This window comes from Perognathus longimembris, chromosome 17 (genome assembly GCF_023159225.1).
Source record: "Perognathus longimembris pacificus isolate PPM17 chromosome 17, ASM2315922v1, whole genome shotgun sequence".
NCBI classification, from domain to species: domain Eukaryota; kingdom Metazoa; phylum Chordata; class Mammalia; order Rodentia; family Heteromyidae; genus Perognathus; species Perognathus longimembris.
In genome coordinates, this window is record NC_063177.1 from 11,562,224 (window position 1) to 11,578,921 (window position 16,698).

The 16,698-nt window shown below is 38.2% G+C and overlaps 1 protein-coding gene across 1 annotated transcript in view; it reads left to right on the plus strand.

The window, feature by feature from the left end:
- Stx8 (syntaxin 8) overlaps positions 1-16,698 on the plus strand; it is a 257,324-nt gene that overhangs the window by 55,810 nt on the left and 184,816 nt on the right. Inside the window, exon 6 of the mRNA XM_048365223.1 lies at positions 14,060-14,152. Within this exon, the coding sequence (XP_048221180.1) occupies positions 14,060-14,152 (93 nt within the window). The remainder of the gene's footprint in view (positions 1-14,059; positions 14,153-16,698) is intronic.

The following is a 16,698-nucleotide window of genomic DNA, read 5'->3' on the forward strand; positions in this document are numbered from 1 at the left end:
ACGTTGCACTTGCTAGGCAAGTGCTTTGCCACTGAGCTACATCCCAGCCCCTTTTGCTAGATTTTGATTGTGGTTTTGACTGGTCCTTCTCCCATGGAAAACTAGAGTGAAAGTTGTTGGTCTTTTAAAGCTCTTGACATGTTTGTGCCCCAGAATAATCTGGAGACTAGACAGGGCTGGCTTCTGTCTTGGCACCACTCTTGGGTGACTGCAGAGAGCAGGTCTGACATCCAGGTAAACATGATACATATGTCCTTTGTTTTTCTCCACAAACAAGATGCCATCTTTTTCTTCTTTGAAATAATAAGTTATTGTAGCTTTTGCTTTCAAGTTCATTTTGTCCCCTAGCTTTAAACCTAATAACTTTTTAGTTTTGAACTTTCTTTTTTGTTGTTGTTGGTTATGGGGCTTGAACTCAGGGCCTGGGTTCTGCCCCTGAGAGCTTTTTGCTCAAGGCTAGTGTTGTACTTTGAGCCACAGCTTCACTTCTGGTTTTTGAGTGGCTAAATAGAGATAAGAGTCTCACAGGGGACTTTACTGCTCAGGCTGGCTTCCAACTGTGATCTTTAGATCTCAGCCTCTTTCGTAGCTAGGATTACAGGTTGAGCCACTGGTGGCTGTCTGAACTTTGTTTCTTCTTTTTTTTTTTTTTTCATTTCAGAAGTAATGCATGTTTGCTGTACTAAAGTCAGGCAATATAGAGACAGATAAGCTGAAAAAGCTTCCTTTTTTCCTTCTCCAATCTCAAAACTGTACATGATCATTGTGTTTCCTTAGACTTCTTGTATATGTATATATATATATATACACACACATATATATATTCAGAATGAACACAAATACATTCATGTAAATGGGATTGTGAGATATCCAGCTATCTGCTACATATGTATCATTCCACAGGTTTTTTTTTCACTTAATATGTACATTTTAATATCAGCATTTTTTTCATGTCAGTGTTTATGTCATTCTTTGATTCTTTCTCAAAACAGCATCATTGGGGAATAGTCAGTACCATAACTAGCACATATTTCAAGCGTATGATCTGATTAGCTTTGACATATCTATGCACTGATGAAAGCATCAAAAAATCGAAGTAAGGAACATAATCATTACTCCCAGAAGTCTTCATGTCTCTTTGTAGTTCTTCCTATTGTCTTTGTCCCATCTCTAGACAACTGCTGGTCTGCTTTCCATCACTATAGGTTAGATTCTTATTTTCTATAATTTTATGTAAGTAGAATTATGCAGTATTAACTATTGGCAGGGGTGGGAGAGGAAGGAGATCTGGCTTCTCTCTCTAAGCATAATTTTTAAATGTATCTGTGTTATTGTGGGCATCAGGATTTCCTTCTCTCATCTTGTAGAATAGTCTTCCATTTTTTAAAATTTGCTGCAGTCTTTGTATCCATTCAGTTTATGGATATTTGTGTTTTCAGTTTGAGTAATTGTAGATGAAGCTGAATCTTCTGATCCGTAGTCAGACGTGTTATCCATTGCGCCGCTGGCCCAAGTGCTTGTAGATGAAGTTGATATGTCCATTTATGTATTCAATTTTTGCCTAGGCATAAACTTTTATTTTCCTTTGGTTGATATCTACAAGTAGAATGACTGAACCATGTAGCAGATTTGTTTTTTGTTTGTTTGTGTGTGTGCGTGCGTGCGTGCGTGTGTGTGTGTGTGTGTGTGTGCTGGGAATTGAATCTGGAACCTGGTGAATAGAAGATGCATATTCTTCCAGTGAGCTACTTCCCTGGGATCTTAAGTTGATTTTCTCATTGTTGTTTTCTTTCTGGTATTGGGGATTCAACTCAGGTTGGCTTGTTTGCTCAGCTGGCTCTCTACTACTTAAGCCACACCTCCAACCCAGCTTTTAACTGGTTAGAGGGGGAGAGGGCTCTAATACTTTTCTTCCTTTTCTGATTCTCCAGATCTCCGTCTCCTGAGTAGTTAAGCTTCCAAAGCCTGACTCTCCTGAAGTATTTTTATTAAAAGGTTTTACAATTATAATTAGCAAATTAAAATGTTTGTATTTTTGGTGTATAACCGATGTTTGTATACACTGTGGAATGGTTAAATCAAAGTAGCATATGCATTAGTTCACATATTGTGGTGAGAAAGTTTAAAATCTATTCTCAATTTTCAGTTGTATTAGTCACTGCAGTGTACAATAGAGCTTCTAAACATCTTTCTGCCTAACTGAAATTTTGAATCCTTTAACTAACATCTGGTAACCACATCCTATGCTCGGCTTCTGTGAGTTTGAGGATTTTAGATTCCACATATTAGTGAGATCATGCAGTCTTTGTCTTCCTGTGTCTGGTTTATTTCACATCATATAATGTCCTCCAAGTCCATCCATGTTGCGAATGACAGAATTTCTCTCTTTTATGACTGAATAGTATTCCATTGTGTATACATAGCATATACATTCATCCATTGGTGGACATTTATAATTATTTTCTCTTGGCTGTTAGAAGTAATGTTTTAATGAACATGGGAGTACAGATGTCTCTTTGTCATATTATCTCAGTCCCTTTGGAGAAATACTTGGTAGTGGAATTGCTAGTTCATATAGTAGGTCTGTGTGTATGTGTATGAGTGTGTGTGTATGCTCATGTGGCGTACATGCACATGTGTGCAGTAATATTGGGACCTGAGCTCTTGGCCTCTGATTTCACTCAGTCTTTTCACACAAGGCTGGTGACCATTCTACCACTTGAGCCCCACCTACACTTCTAGCTTTTGCTGGTTAATTGGAGATAAGAATCTCATAGATTTGTCTTACTGGCTTTGAGTCACAGTCAGTGCCTGGCACTTTTTTAATTTAAATTTTATTGTAAAGGTGATGTACAGAGTGGTTACAGTTGTATAAGTAAGGTAATGAGTGCATTTCTTTTTGAACAGTGTTCCTCCCTCATTTTCTCCTGTTTTTCTTTTTTGAAGAACTTTCTTTTCATACTCATCTCCATTATAGCTGTCTTAATTTACATTACCATCATCAGTGTCTAAGGGTTTCCTGTCTCTATATCTGTGTCAATGTTTGTATTCTTGTGGGGTTTTTTTGTTATTATTTTCTTTTGTTAAGTCATTTTCAGTGGAGTGAAGTGATATGATACCTTCTGGTTTTAATTTCTAAGTTTTAATTTGTTCTTCCTGGAAAATTAGTGGTTTTGAACACTTTGTGTACTTGGCTATTTGTCTTCTTTGAAGAAGAGTCAGTTTAGATGTTTGACCATTTATAAATAACTGTTATTTGACATTTTGCTATCTCCTAGTTTGAAGTATGTATCTAATTTTTAAAGAAGCTGCCAACTAGTTTGAAAAAGTGGCTGTACCATTTTTATACCCCTTTCAGAAAGTCTAAGAGTTCTAGTAGTTTTTTTTTCATTTTACCCATATTACTAAGTGTTAAAGTATATTTCACTGTGGTTCTGTTATATATTTCTCTCCTGAATAATGAATATTTGCCTGTACTTTCATATTTACACCTCTATGTTATATTTGGTGAACTGTCTTTTCTTCAAATCATTTACTTTTTAAAAAAAAATTGAGGTTTTAAAATTAAGTTGTAAGTTTTTTTAGATAATCATTTATAGGTTGTTTGTCAGGCATATGTTTTAGAAACATTTTTTCCTCAATCTCCTTTCTTTTTCATCTCCTAACAGTGTCACTCAAAGAGAAGTTCCTAACTTTGAAGTCCAGTTAGTCAGTTTTTTTTAGCACCATTAAAATAATAACTTGGACTATTATTAATGAACGTCTCTGCCTTTGTTTGAAAAAAAATCAGTCATATTTGTATGGCCCTATTTCTGTACTCTTTATTCTTTTCTTTTAGTCTGTTTGTTTATCTTTATTCCCTTGTTACATACACTGTCTTGATTATTGAGTTTTTCTGACAGATCTTTAAGTCACATAATATAAATCACCCAACTTTGTTCTTTTTCACAATTTTTTTGGGGTATTTCTAGGTCTTTTTACACTTCCATATGAATTTTAGAATCTGTTTTCAATTTCTTCAAAAAGAAAGTGTCTTGGAATTTTGATTGAGATCACATTGAATCTTTAGATGAATCTGGAGAGAATTGATGTCTTAACTGACTGCATCTCCTAATCCATGAATATGGATTTATTTAGTTCTACATAAGTCTGCTTAATTTTTCTGTTCTTTTTCTCTTTTTTTTTAGTTGATCATGGGGCTTGAACTCAGGGCCTGGGTGCTGTCCCTGAGTGCTTTTTTTTTACTTAAAGCTAGTATTCTACCACTTGGAGGCACAGTGCCACTTCTGGTTTTCTAGTGGTTAATTGGAGAGTCTCTCAGACTTTTCCTGCCTGGACTGGCTTTGAACCACAATCTTTAGATCTCAGCTTCCTGAGTAGCTAGTATTACAGGCATGAGACAACAGCCCCTGTCATATTAGATTTTTAAAAATAAGTTTTATTCCTAAGCATTTCATACTTTATTATAAACATTTTAAGACTTCATTATTAAAATTTTTAGTGTTTAAATATGTCTGCTGTTTGCATGTGTGTGTGTGTATACACTCTTAGTTTTTGTATGTCATTTATACATTGTATGACCTTGCAACATTTACTCATATATTCTAGTTGCTTATTTGTAGGATTTTTCTTCACAAATGATCATGTTGTCTGAGAAGTTTTGCTTCTTTGTTTCAATCTGGATGCCATTTATTTTTCTTCTTACATTTGCTGCAACTTCTAGCACAATATTATGTGAGAATGGTAAGAACAGACTTCTTGTAAGGTAAATGTTTATTTGGATATAAGTTAATGTGCTTTTTTATTTCATCAGTACTAGATGTGTTTGAATTTCTAGACATATTCTTTTTTATTATTTTTTTATTATTAATTGAACATAAATTTTTTTACAAGGTGTTGTGCAAAGAGGGTGCAGTTACATAGTAGGGCAGTGTGTACATTTCTTGTGATATCTTACAACCTGTTTTTCCATCCCTTGTCTAGGTCAGGTAGACCCATATGCAATATACAATGTATCAAGCACATATACAGTGTTCACAGACTTGGTCTCTACTGTCTCTCCGTCTCCCTTTGTTAACAGTCATATATCAGGGAGATCATGCCCCTTTGTTTTCTGTGTTCTAGGCTTGTCTAGACATATTCTTGAGAGTTGTTGTTGGATGCTGTTATTATTTGGGTTTTATTTCTAAAATAGACCAAAGAGATGTTTATTATAGTGCAGAGATCAGAAAACCCTGACCTGTGGGCCAGATCTGGCCTACTATCCTCTTTTTATATGATACACAAGTTAAAAAATGGCTTTTAACTTTTATAATGGTGGAAAGTGATCAAAAGAAAAGTATTTTATGACTTGTAAAACTTATAGGAAACTTAGTTAAGGCTCATAAGTAGTTTTATGGGAACATAGTCATGCTCCTTCATTTACACATTATCAGTAGATGCTTTCCTATTTGCAATGACAGAGTTCAGTGGTAGTTTTAGGGACCATGTGAACCACAAAGTCTAAAATGCTTCCTATATGACCCTTTACAGACAGTGTTTACTGATGCCAGTCTAGAGGTAATTTACTGCACTAGTGAGCCAAAACCATCCTAAATATTCTTCGTGATGCTTCATAAATAATGAGGTGACCTGATTGTTGGGAATAGGAACTATGTCTGACCCTGGTTGAGATCAGAGGATCATTTCCTTCTTGGAGTGGTTCCTTTTCTCACTTACTTGTGGAAGCCCCAAATAGCATTTGGCTGAGAACTGTGTAAACGCAGTACAGGTCTACAGCTCTTTCTGTACAGCTTTTCTCTTGAGTACTGTTCCCACATACTCAAGTTAACTTGACCTATTTTATATTTTAGATTCTTCTGGAGCTGGGTATGGTGGTCCATACCTACAATTCTAACATTTGCCTGTCTGAGAAAAACAGAAACAAGAGTCCGCCAGGCTCCATCTGGGCTGGGAGCTCTGTTAAGCCAGCAATCTGGAGCAGTCTTAGAGCTCATCTCATTTGTTTTCCCCTCTCAGGGATCACTGCCCTTCATTTCCTGACGTATGTTTCTTGAAATGTTGTTTTGAATATTTTGTCTTCTCCCCCATCCCCTGCCTAGTTGTTTCAAGCCAAAGGGAAATCTGGTCCCTGTCAATCTATCTTGGCCAGAAGCAGAAGTCTAATTCAATTTTGCACTCCCTTTTCACAATGAAATTATCTAGTAAATCAAACACTGACTCTGTGCCTTCAGTTTTGTATGCCTCACCCATTACTGTATTTGAAGGAAAGTAGGAAAATGAAAAACAATACAGCTTTACACACCGTGCATTGGCTGGGGAATCTCACCCTTTGAAAGCCTTCTAGGCTTTAGGGGTAAGAAGGTGAGGAATGGAAAATGCAGTAGTTACTTTTCATGTTTTGAAATGTGTCTCTTGATGTTCTTCTATCAAGCTGTTTACCAAGGATAAACACAAAAATGGAAGTAATCTTTACATAAAACTCTTACTAGCCTTTTCTTTACCACTGGAATCTTAGCACGTGCTGGGGTTACTTTGTTTCTGCTTCATCGCCATGTCTTCCACTAGATAAAGAACCATAAAAGATCATTTCTGACTTTTTGTCCATAGAACCTGTTTACCTTTCTGTACACCCATGGATCTTTAGGAACACTTTGGAAATCAGCCAGAAAATAACACATTTATCAGTAGAACTTTAGACTTGAGGGCAGTGAATGCCTTCCTTGCCTAACCCAGAAACTAGATCTTATCACAATCAGCTAGCCAGGTCTGTGTTCCATAAACTTACTTTGAGTCATAAATGGGCATTAGGGAAAAGATGGCCATGCTGATGATACCACCAAAGGATGGAAACTGTGTTGAATGTAGACTCTTGTCCCTGAGTTAGACAGCTAGCCTCAGGTGTGAAGTATTGTTCCATCTTTAATCAGGAGATACATGGATAGAACTGCTAAATCAATACAATCTAGTCATTATTTTAAAGATATTCCTTTTAGAGTTGTGCAGGAATTTTTACATTGGTTTTACATTTCTGTATTCTTAGGTTTCTAAATATTTTCCTGTGAAGTAGGGGCAGGGAAGATGGCAAGCCAGACTCCAGTTTACACTGGAAATCCCAATAGTTGGTCTTTGGACCACTGTAAGCACAACTTCATTGACAACATTCTTTGAAGATATCCTTTCTTGTAGCTTTCATATAGACTAGAAAGATTCCTTTTCTAAAACCTCAAAATAATATACAAATAAAAATATCTGCTCTTGGCCAGATGCCAGTTGGTCATGCCTATAATCTTAGTTACTCAGGAGATTGAGATCTGAGGATTGTGGTTCGAAGCCAGTCAGGGCAGGAAAGTCTGTGAGACTCTTATCTCCAAATTAATCACCAAAAAACAGGAAATGGAGTTGTGGCTCAAAGTGGTAGAGCCACAAAGTAGAGCCTTGAGTAAAAAAGCTCAAGGATAGTGACCTGGCCCTGAGTTTAAGCTCCATGACTGGAAAAAAAAAAATTGACTCTTGCTTGCTTAGAACTGGTGGCTCATACCTGTAATGCCAGCTACTCAGGAGGCTACCATCTGAGGATTGTGGTTTGAAGTCAGCACAGGAAGGAAAGTCCATGAGACTCTTATTTCCAAAAAGCCAGAAGTGGAGCTGTGGCTTAAGTGGTAGAGAAACAAAAAAGCCCAGGGACAGTGCCCAGATCCTGAGTTTAAGCCCCAGAACAGAACAGCACAACCAAACAAAACCCACATCTACTCTTAGCCAAACACAGTGGCTTAAACCTATAATTCAAGCTACCTTAGAGTAAGATACCAGGGGTGTCTCAATCAAGGCCCGCTGGGCATAAAAGGTCATGAGACTTCATTTTATTTTATCTTTTTTGTTGGTTGTGTGGCCTAAACTCAGTGCCTGGGCATTGTCCTTGAGCTTCTTTTACTCCAGATGAGTACTACTGTGAGCCACAGCTTCACTACTGGTTTTGGGATGGTTAACTGGAGATAAGAGTCTCACCAACTTTCCTACCTAGGCTGGCTTTGAACCCTGATCCTCAGATCTCAGCTACTTGAGTAGCTAGGATTACAGGTGTGAGCCACCAGTACCCAGCTGAGACTCCATTTTAGACTCTATAGCTTGGCATGTTGTCATGCCTTAGTCATCCCAGGCTGACAGTGGCTGGGTGGGGTGGCCAGCCCATCATTCTAGTTAAACAGAGAAGCATGAATAAGAGGATCAAACTTCAGGTCTCACTGGACATAAAGTGAGACCCCTATCATAAATAACTAATACCAAAAGTGGTTGGTGGAATGGATCATGTGGTAGAGTACCTTTCTAGCAAGTAGGAGGTCCTGAATTCAAACCCCAATACCATCCAAAAAAAATCAGTCCCCCCAAAACCCCATCTACTCTTAGAACTTGATCTGATAGTCTTCCTAACCATGATTAACTTCTTGAGATAGATCCAACTGTTCCCTCATTCTTCTCTCTTTCCCTTATCCAGGGAGAGCTCCTATGTGTTAAGTATAAGAAATCCCTATTGCTTCTCTCTGGGTGCTGGACGACCCAAAAGCAACTGCTTTTTCTACTATCTAAACTAGATAGCATTGACGAGAACCTTTTGACCTAAGAGTGACTATATTTTCTTCTGTAAGTGTGGAAGGCCTTCTGTGGTCATGCACTGATATTTCAATAACAAGTGCTATGTGCGTAAGTCCTTGGATAAACATGGAGGGGTCTGTACTACCCATTGGGCTTCTGTTTGGGGCAAAGACTAGGGAAGAAGACACATCCTTAGTCCTGAGGGTCCTTACCATGTGCTCAGACAAGGAACTGTCGTTGTAGCTCCCTTCATTTTATTTACACATTACAATATTGATAACTTTTTGCTATGAAAATTTTCAGTAGTGAGAGAAAGAATAATGACTTCATTCCCCCCTACCTCATTCTGCTTCAACAGTTAGTACTCCATAGCCAGCCTGCTTTCCTCTCAGTGTCTACCCACCTGCCTATCCCCTGGGTTATATTTGAAGTAAATCCCAAACATTGTCTCAATTCATTGGCCAATATTTCAGAAAAGATCTCTAAACAATATTTGTAGAATGTAGTATTTGTTTTTTAAGTTGTACATGCCTGGTGCTAGTGGCTCACACCTGTAATCCTCACTACTACGGAACCTGAGAGCTGAGGATCTTAGTTCAGTTTGAAGCCAGCTCAAGCGTATAAATCCCAGAGAATCATTTCTCTAATTAACCAGAAAGCTGGAAGTGGACGTGTGGCTCCAGTAGAAGAGCACCAACCTTAAACAAAAAAGCAAAGAGTCAGATTGAAGCCCTGAGTTCAGCTCCAGTGCACACATGCACACATACACACCACAAAAGGAAATGATACTAACATATGGTCATAGTGTGATTATCGTCCTTAACCAGATTAACAGTTCCTATACATATATAGTCAATGTTCAGATTTCTCTAATTCTGTGTCGTTTTAGACTGCTCATTTCACTGAATATGGTGCATACATTACAATGAACTGATACATTAAGAAACTTCTTAACAATATATGAGATTATTTTCAAGCTTTTTTTTCTGTGCAGTTTCTTCCTTGAAGAAAGTGAATCATATACCTTATGGTTTCCCATCATCTAGCTTTTGCAGTTTGTATCCATGTTGTTTTGAGTATTCTTCTCTCCTAAATTATTCTATGAATTGGCAGTTAGATTTTATGGCTTGATCAGAATCAGATCTGTTGTTCTGGGCAAACAAAACAAAACAAAAACATTCATATGATTCCTTTTACCTGCAGCCATCGGATTATCTTATCATAATTATATATTTATTTAGATGATGGTTTTCCTGAATATCTAAAGATAGGAAGTATCTGCATACCTAATTATTTCAAAGAGCTCTAAAAAAAAAAAAAGATTGTATTAGCTGGGCACTGGTGGCTCATGCTACTCAGGAAACTGAGATCTGAGGATTACGATTTGAAGGCAGCCTGGCAGAAAAGTCCGTGAGACTCTTATCTCCAACAAACCACTCAGAAAATGCCAGAAGTGCCAGTGTGGCTCAGGTGGTAGTGCACTAACCTTGAGCAAAAAAAGCTCTGGGAAAGTGCGCAGGTTCTGAGTTCAAGCCCCAAGACAAGCAAAAAAAAAAAAAAAAAGACAATATTAGTTTTTAAATTAGCATACATTAGTTATACAAGAGGAGAATTGTATTAGTTCTCTATTACAGCTTAAAACACTTATCATGTACTTCTATGGGTCAGAAGGTCAGCTCAGGTCCCTTAGGACTTAGATCAAGATGTCAGCAGGGCTGCATTCCTTCCTGAGAGATCTGTAGAGAACCCATTCTCTTGCCTCTTGCAATTTCTAAGACCAACCACATCTCTTGGCTCATAGCCTCTTCTCCATCTTCAAAGCTAGCAATGGCATCTCCTAGACCCTTCTTTATATCTGCCTCTGACCAAAGCTGGAAAGGGTCTCAAGCTTTTCAGGACTTGTAAGATTATATTGGCTCTGCCTAGATAATGTAGACTAATCTCTTATCTGAAATTCCTTAATCTTAATCATATCTGTATAGTCCCTTTGACTATGACTACATATTCACAGGTTCCAATGATTGGGACATGGGCATCTTTTGGTAAGGGGTTGTGTGTGTGTGTGTGTGTGTGTGTGTGTGTGTGTGAGAGAGAGAGAGAGAGAGAGAGAGAGAGAGCGTGAGAGGGAGCGCCTGTGCATGCATGTATATACATTACTCTTCCTATTACAGTGATCTTCCATGTATTAAAATTCTTACCACTGCAAAGTCTGATTGGTGTGAAATTGAATGTGGTGTGTTGCAATTGACCTGTTGTGATATTATAATGCCTTGGGCTATGTGATAGTTGGGCAGATAATAGCAATGAGCTCTCATCATGATGTAATAGTTTTGCTGGTAATAATAGATTGTGTGGCTCATGGTTGCTTTTATTTTTTCAAGTAGCAAGCATCACTCTTATTTTAATATTTATCTTTTTTTTTTTTTGTCATGGTGCTTGAACTCAAGGCCTGGGCAATGTCTGAGGTCTTTCCTCAAGGCAGTGTTCTACCACTTTGAGCCACAGCTCCGCTTCCTTAATAATTATCTTTAAGTGACTAAGCCACCTCACCTTGAAAGCAATGCTTATTGCCTTTCTAGTGTCTTGATTATCAGAATTTTTCTGGTCTTCTTCGTAGGATGAAAATTTATTGAAACAGGAGGTGCTAATGTCTTAAAGAAATTAGAGTGAATTTTTAGTCCTCTTTTTGTTGTATAGGAGAGAGATGACCTTTACATAGTTAAGTCAGACAATAATTTAGAGAGAAAAGTACATTGTAAGTATTTTTTATTCTTAATCTAGGTCCCTAGTAGATACAACAGCTTCAGTACTTCAGCAACTCTTTTCCTAAGTGAAACCCTAGAGGAAGCTACTTTCCTATTGCACTTGTCTTGTCTTTGAATTCACACTGTCACCCACAGTACCACATACAGATTATTCTTGCAGTGTTTTTAGAACTTTCCTACAGCATTGGGCATCCTTAAGCAGTACTCAGTTGAAGATAGATTTGTCTTGGAGGCCACCCAGAAGGTTGTTAGTAAAGACCAAAAAGGCCTCATTATAAAGTGATTTTGCCATAAAATGGTCTCTTGGAATGATCCCTGGAGACAGGAGGTCATTTATAGTTCTAAAAAGTACATAGTGTCAAAAAATGTCACTAAGGGGTCCTTACCTCACACTTATACATTAAATAAATTCCAGATGAATCAAGGAGCTAAGTATAATGGTTTAATTCCATAAAAAGACTGGGTGGGGGGGATGTATAGTGAGGAATCAGACTCAAGGGTTTGGGTATATTGGTTTGCAGGCCCTCCCCCTTTTTCGATACCAGTCATCGGACTTGAACTCAGGGCCAGGACACTGTCCCTGCCACTGAGCCATAACTCTACTTCTGGCTTTTTGTGAGTGGTTTTTATTAGAGATAAAAGTCTCACGGATTTTCTTGCCCAGACTGGCTGTGAACTGTGATCCTCAGATCTCAGCCTCCTGAGTAGCTAGGATTATAGGCACAAGCCATTGTTACTGGGCCGGGCCCCAGCCCTTTTAATGTATATTACAATGGTTTTTGTGCTTTCTGATGTTGTGGACATACCGTTATGGAATAATCATTTAAAAAGCTATCACTGGTACCTGTTATTCTTGCTACTTAGGAGGCTGAGGTCTGAGGATCTGGGTTCAAAGCCAATCCAGACAGGAGGGATTCTTCAACTCCCCCCCCCCCCAAAAAAAAAGCCAGAAATGGACCTGTGGCTCAATTGATAAAGCCTTAGAGGAAAAAGCTAAGGGACAGTGCCTAGGCCTAGAGGTTAAGCCCTAGTACTGGTGCACAAGTATGTACACAAATAAACATAGACATAAATAATGCTGCAGGTGGCATTATGCTTCCCTCACTTATTGTTTGGGTAAAGAGGGTCAGTATACTCCGTCTTAAAGTGCTCTTCGAGGTACAGTGAGGCCAAGGGAAAGAATCTTACACAGAGATCACTAGGCCTGCCTAATATGTATATACACACATATATACATGTGTGTGTATGTATGTATGGATATATACACATATGTATGTGTGTGTATATATATATGCCTTGAGTTTTTACTTTTTCTTTAAATTTTCAGAAATGAGAAAGGGGAGGGGAGGAGCAGAGGGAGGCCGAGAGATAGAGTGAGAAAGAGAATGGGTAAGGATTGAAACTTTGAAGCTAAAACCCTGGCAAAGAAAAACATATTTTAGAGTCTTACCTTGAATATTTTCTTGGATAGATTTTTAGAATTGCTAAAAGGGAAGCAGTCCGATCTCGAGAAACACTTTGATGTGTAAATTGAACTTGCCTTCTTTTTTATACCTAGCACTTAGGAGTTTGTAATTCTTCACATGGTAGTTAGCCTTAGGTATCACTGTTCTTTTTAATATTGACAGATTTGATAAGCAAAAAAATTCTCATCATTTTTGTGTTGTTCTTTTTTAAATCAGTGGTGTCAAAGCTTTTATGTGTTTATTTTTTCTTTTTAAAATGTCTTCATTTGGGCTGGGAATGGGGCTTAGTGGTAGAATGCTTGCCTAGCATGCATGAAGCCTTGGGTTCAATTCCTCAGCACCACATAGACAGAAAAAGCCAGAAGTGGAACTGTGGCTCAAGTGGTACAGTGCTAGCCTTAAGCAAAAAGAAGCCAGGGACAGTGCTCAGGCCCTGAGTTCAAGCCCCAGGACTGGCAAAAATAAATAAATAATAAATAAATAAAAATTCCTTCATTTCCTGTCTTTGTCCTTTGTTCATTAAAAAAAGGAACTTTGGGGCTGGGAATATGGCCTAGTGGTAGAGTGCTCGCCTTGTATACATGAAGCCCTGGGTTCGATTCCCTAGCACCACATATATAGAAAACGGCCAGAAGTGGCGCTGTGGCTCAAGTGGCAGAGTGCTAGCCTTGAGTAAAAAGAAGCCAGGGACAGTGAGTGCTCAGGCCCTGAGCCCAGGTCCCAGGACTGACCAAAAAAAAAAAAAGGAACTTTGTCTTTTGATTATTCACTTATAAATATTGTTTAGGTATTAGATAACAAAGCTGAAATATTTACATAACCATATCTTTTTTATTTAAAAATTTGATTGTTGGATGAGAATGATGGGAGGGATAACATTGATTAAGATACATTGTGTTCATAAACTGACATGTTGAATTGAAACTCCTTTGTCCAACTACTTAAAGATAATAAAAATAAAAAAATTTGTGAAACTAATTGTGAAATTGAACACTTAAGAAATATTGATAAAAACACTAATAAAATAGATAATGGTGTTCTCTATGCAAAAATAAAGTAAAAATTTAATCTAGAAATTATGTCATGCCTCGTATAAGGTATGAGGTTAAATATTTGATTTTTGTTGTCTACTATTATTAATTCTCTGCTGTGTCACATAGTGGATTGTGTGGGTCTATGTGAGGTCTATATATGAACTTTAAGTTGCTTAATTGTGGTTTTTTTCTTTCTTTCCAGAACAAGATGCAGGCCTTGATGCCCTTTCCTCCATCATAAGTCGCCAAAAGCAAATGGGGCAGGAAATTGGGAATGAATTGGATGAACAAAATGGTAAGAACAAGTTCTGAGATTAATCACATTTGTCATTTGGTGAGCAAACATTTGTTGAATGGTTTTCATGTTGTATAACAGGTAAAGTTGCTTAGTATCAGTTGATTGTTGTGGCTTAATACAATTCAAGGTGTTTTGTGGCAGTTTCAAATTATAGTTACAAACTTCTGCCATAAACATTTCCAAGTCTCATCACTATCTTTTAAAAATGCTTTGATGACCCATCTGTCCCAAGAACTTTTTTCTTTTTTTAATGTGACAGTGATGTGAAATTGCTCAGTACTTGGTATCCTTTGATATGAAGCTTTTGCATGTGGGCCTTGTATCATCTATACATCTAGTGGAGTTTGTTCTTTATCCTAAGTATGAGGCTGCAGGGACCAAAAGTGTTTGGAGATGCTTGTTCAGGGCTTTATGTGACAAGTCTGGCTTGAGGAAAATTAACTTATAAACTATAATGGTCTGGATTGGGAGAGACAGAGCTTTCAGACATGTAGGCCACCAGGAAAACTTTTGTGCTCAAACTGTAATATGAGGAGGAATGAGTATGGTGCAAGGCCCTGGTGGTGCTATCACAGTTATAGACACAGGGAAATTGAGAGGTCTCACTGATTTGTCTGTGAAGATAGTAAGGCCAGGTTCGATGTATCCAATCAGAGAAGTCACTGAGTGGTCCAGATGGAAGGGCTAAGTTGAAGAATGATAAGGTACTAGAGATCAGTGAGAGAAAAGGGCAAAGAGGTAAGGAGATGGGAGAAGCTTCAGCACACAATGATATATGAAAGCCCAGGATAGGTGAGTTGCAGTGAAGTTGCATTTACAGAAGCCCCTGCCATATGCAAAGCACTTTCATGGACTCAAACTCCAGGTCTGGGCCCTGGCCTTTGCTTTTTTGTTTGAGGCTAACATTCTACAACTTGAGTCGCAGCTCCACTTCCGGCTTTTTGGTGGTTAATTGGAGGCAAAGCCTAACAAATTTTCCTGCCCGGGGTGGCTTCGAACCACAGTCTTCAGATCTTAGCCTCTTGAGTAGCTACGATCACAAGTGTGAACTTCTAGTGCCTGGCTCTGTTATCCTCATTTGTTAGAGACAAAGCTCAGAGCAGCTGAGAAACCTTCTAGTGTCACACCATTTGTCAGAAACAAGACTGAAATTCAAATTTGAGTCTCTAACTTGACTGCTTTCTCTGTTGCACCAGCTTTCTGTCCAGGGGAGCTGAAGTTGGGAGAGGAAAGTACAAGTACAAGGTTCTGAGATTTTAGTTTTTGTGGGAGTACTACAATGACGTGGGCTACAGGAAAAGTCAGCAGCATGTGCAAGCACTGAAATCCTGGTGATAAGCAGATGAAAACATACTCTGCAGGGAGGGCTGTACTTTGCCAAAATCACACAACAGGCACTTCTTTTCTTGGTCCCTAGGAAGAATGAGTTCATTTGTTCCCATGGTAGTCTTCCATTTGTCTATCATAAATAAACAAATTCCATCTGTTGATCATCTATCATTCATAAGAAGATTTCTAAGCAAAAGGAGAAGCCATCTTTATAATCCTAACAGTGGTTTTCAGTAGTTTCAGCAAAAGGACAGTTCACTCCTTTTCTGAATGGGGCTCCTGTGAACAGGCCAGTTTATGTACTTGAATATAATTCAGCTATTAGTTCTTGCCAGTCATGGTAGGACATATACATAATCCAAGCTCCTCAGAAGGCAGAGGGCATTTGGGTCCAGCACAAGACCCTGCTGAAAAATAAAGTGAAAACCAAAGGAGTGGGAGCATGGCTCACATGTAGAGGCAAGATGGCAAGATTCTGAATGTAATCTCCAATGCCATAAAAATTTTTGTCTCTCTGGTGTCTAAACATTCTTTTTTAATTTTTATTGTCAAGGTGATGTACAGAGGGGTTATAGTTACATATGTTAGGTAGTAAGCACATTTCTTGTTCACCGTGTTACCCCCTCCCTCATTTTTCTCCCACTTTCCCTCCTCCCCAATTTCCACCCCTCCTGAGTTATACAGTTAGTTTACAACATATTTCCTTGTAAGTATTGCTCTTGCATTGGTTCATCTTTTACCCTTAGTCTCACCATTTTAATGTTCCCCTTCCCTTCTGTAATTCAGACAAACATATATAAAATACCCAGGGTACCAGAATCAAACACAGTGGCAATGGGCTAAATCTTAGGGAAAATTAACAGAAAAAAATAATTTCACATCCAGTGGTATACCACTTGTTTCCATATTTTGAAGATCATTTTGCTTAGTGTCATCTTATGTGATCATATATACATATCTATTGAGCTATTGTGGTCATCTGTCCTAGGACTATCCTAGACATATACTACCAGTGAGGGAGTCCATAGAGTTTATGTTTCTTTGGGTCTGGCTCACTTCACTTAGTATGATTTTTTCCAAGCCTTTCCATTTCCTTATGAATGGGGCAGTGTCATTCTTTCTGATGGAAACATAATTCCATTGTGTATATGTACCACAATTTCTTGATCCATTCATCTGCTGAGGGGCATCAGGGTTGGTCCATATTTTAGCTA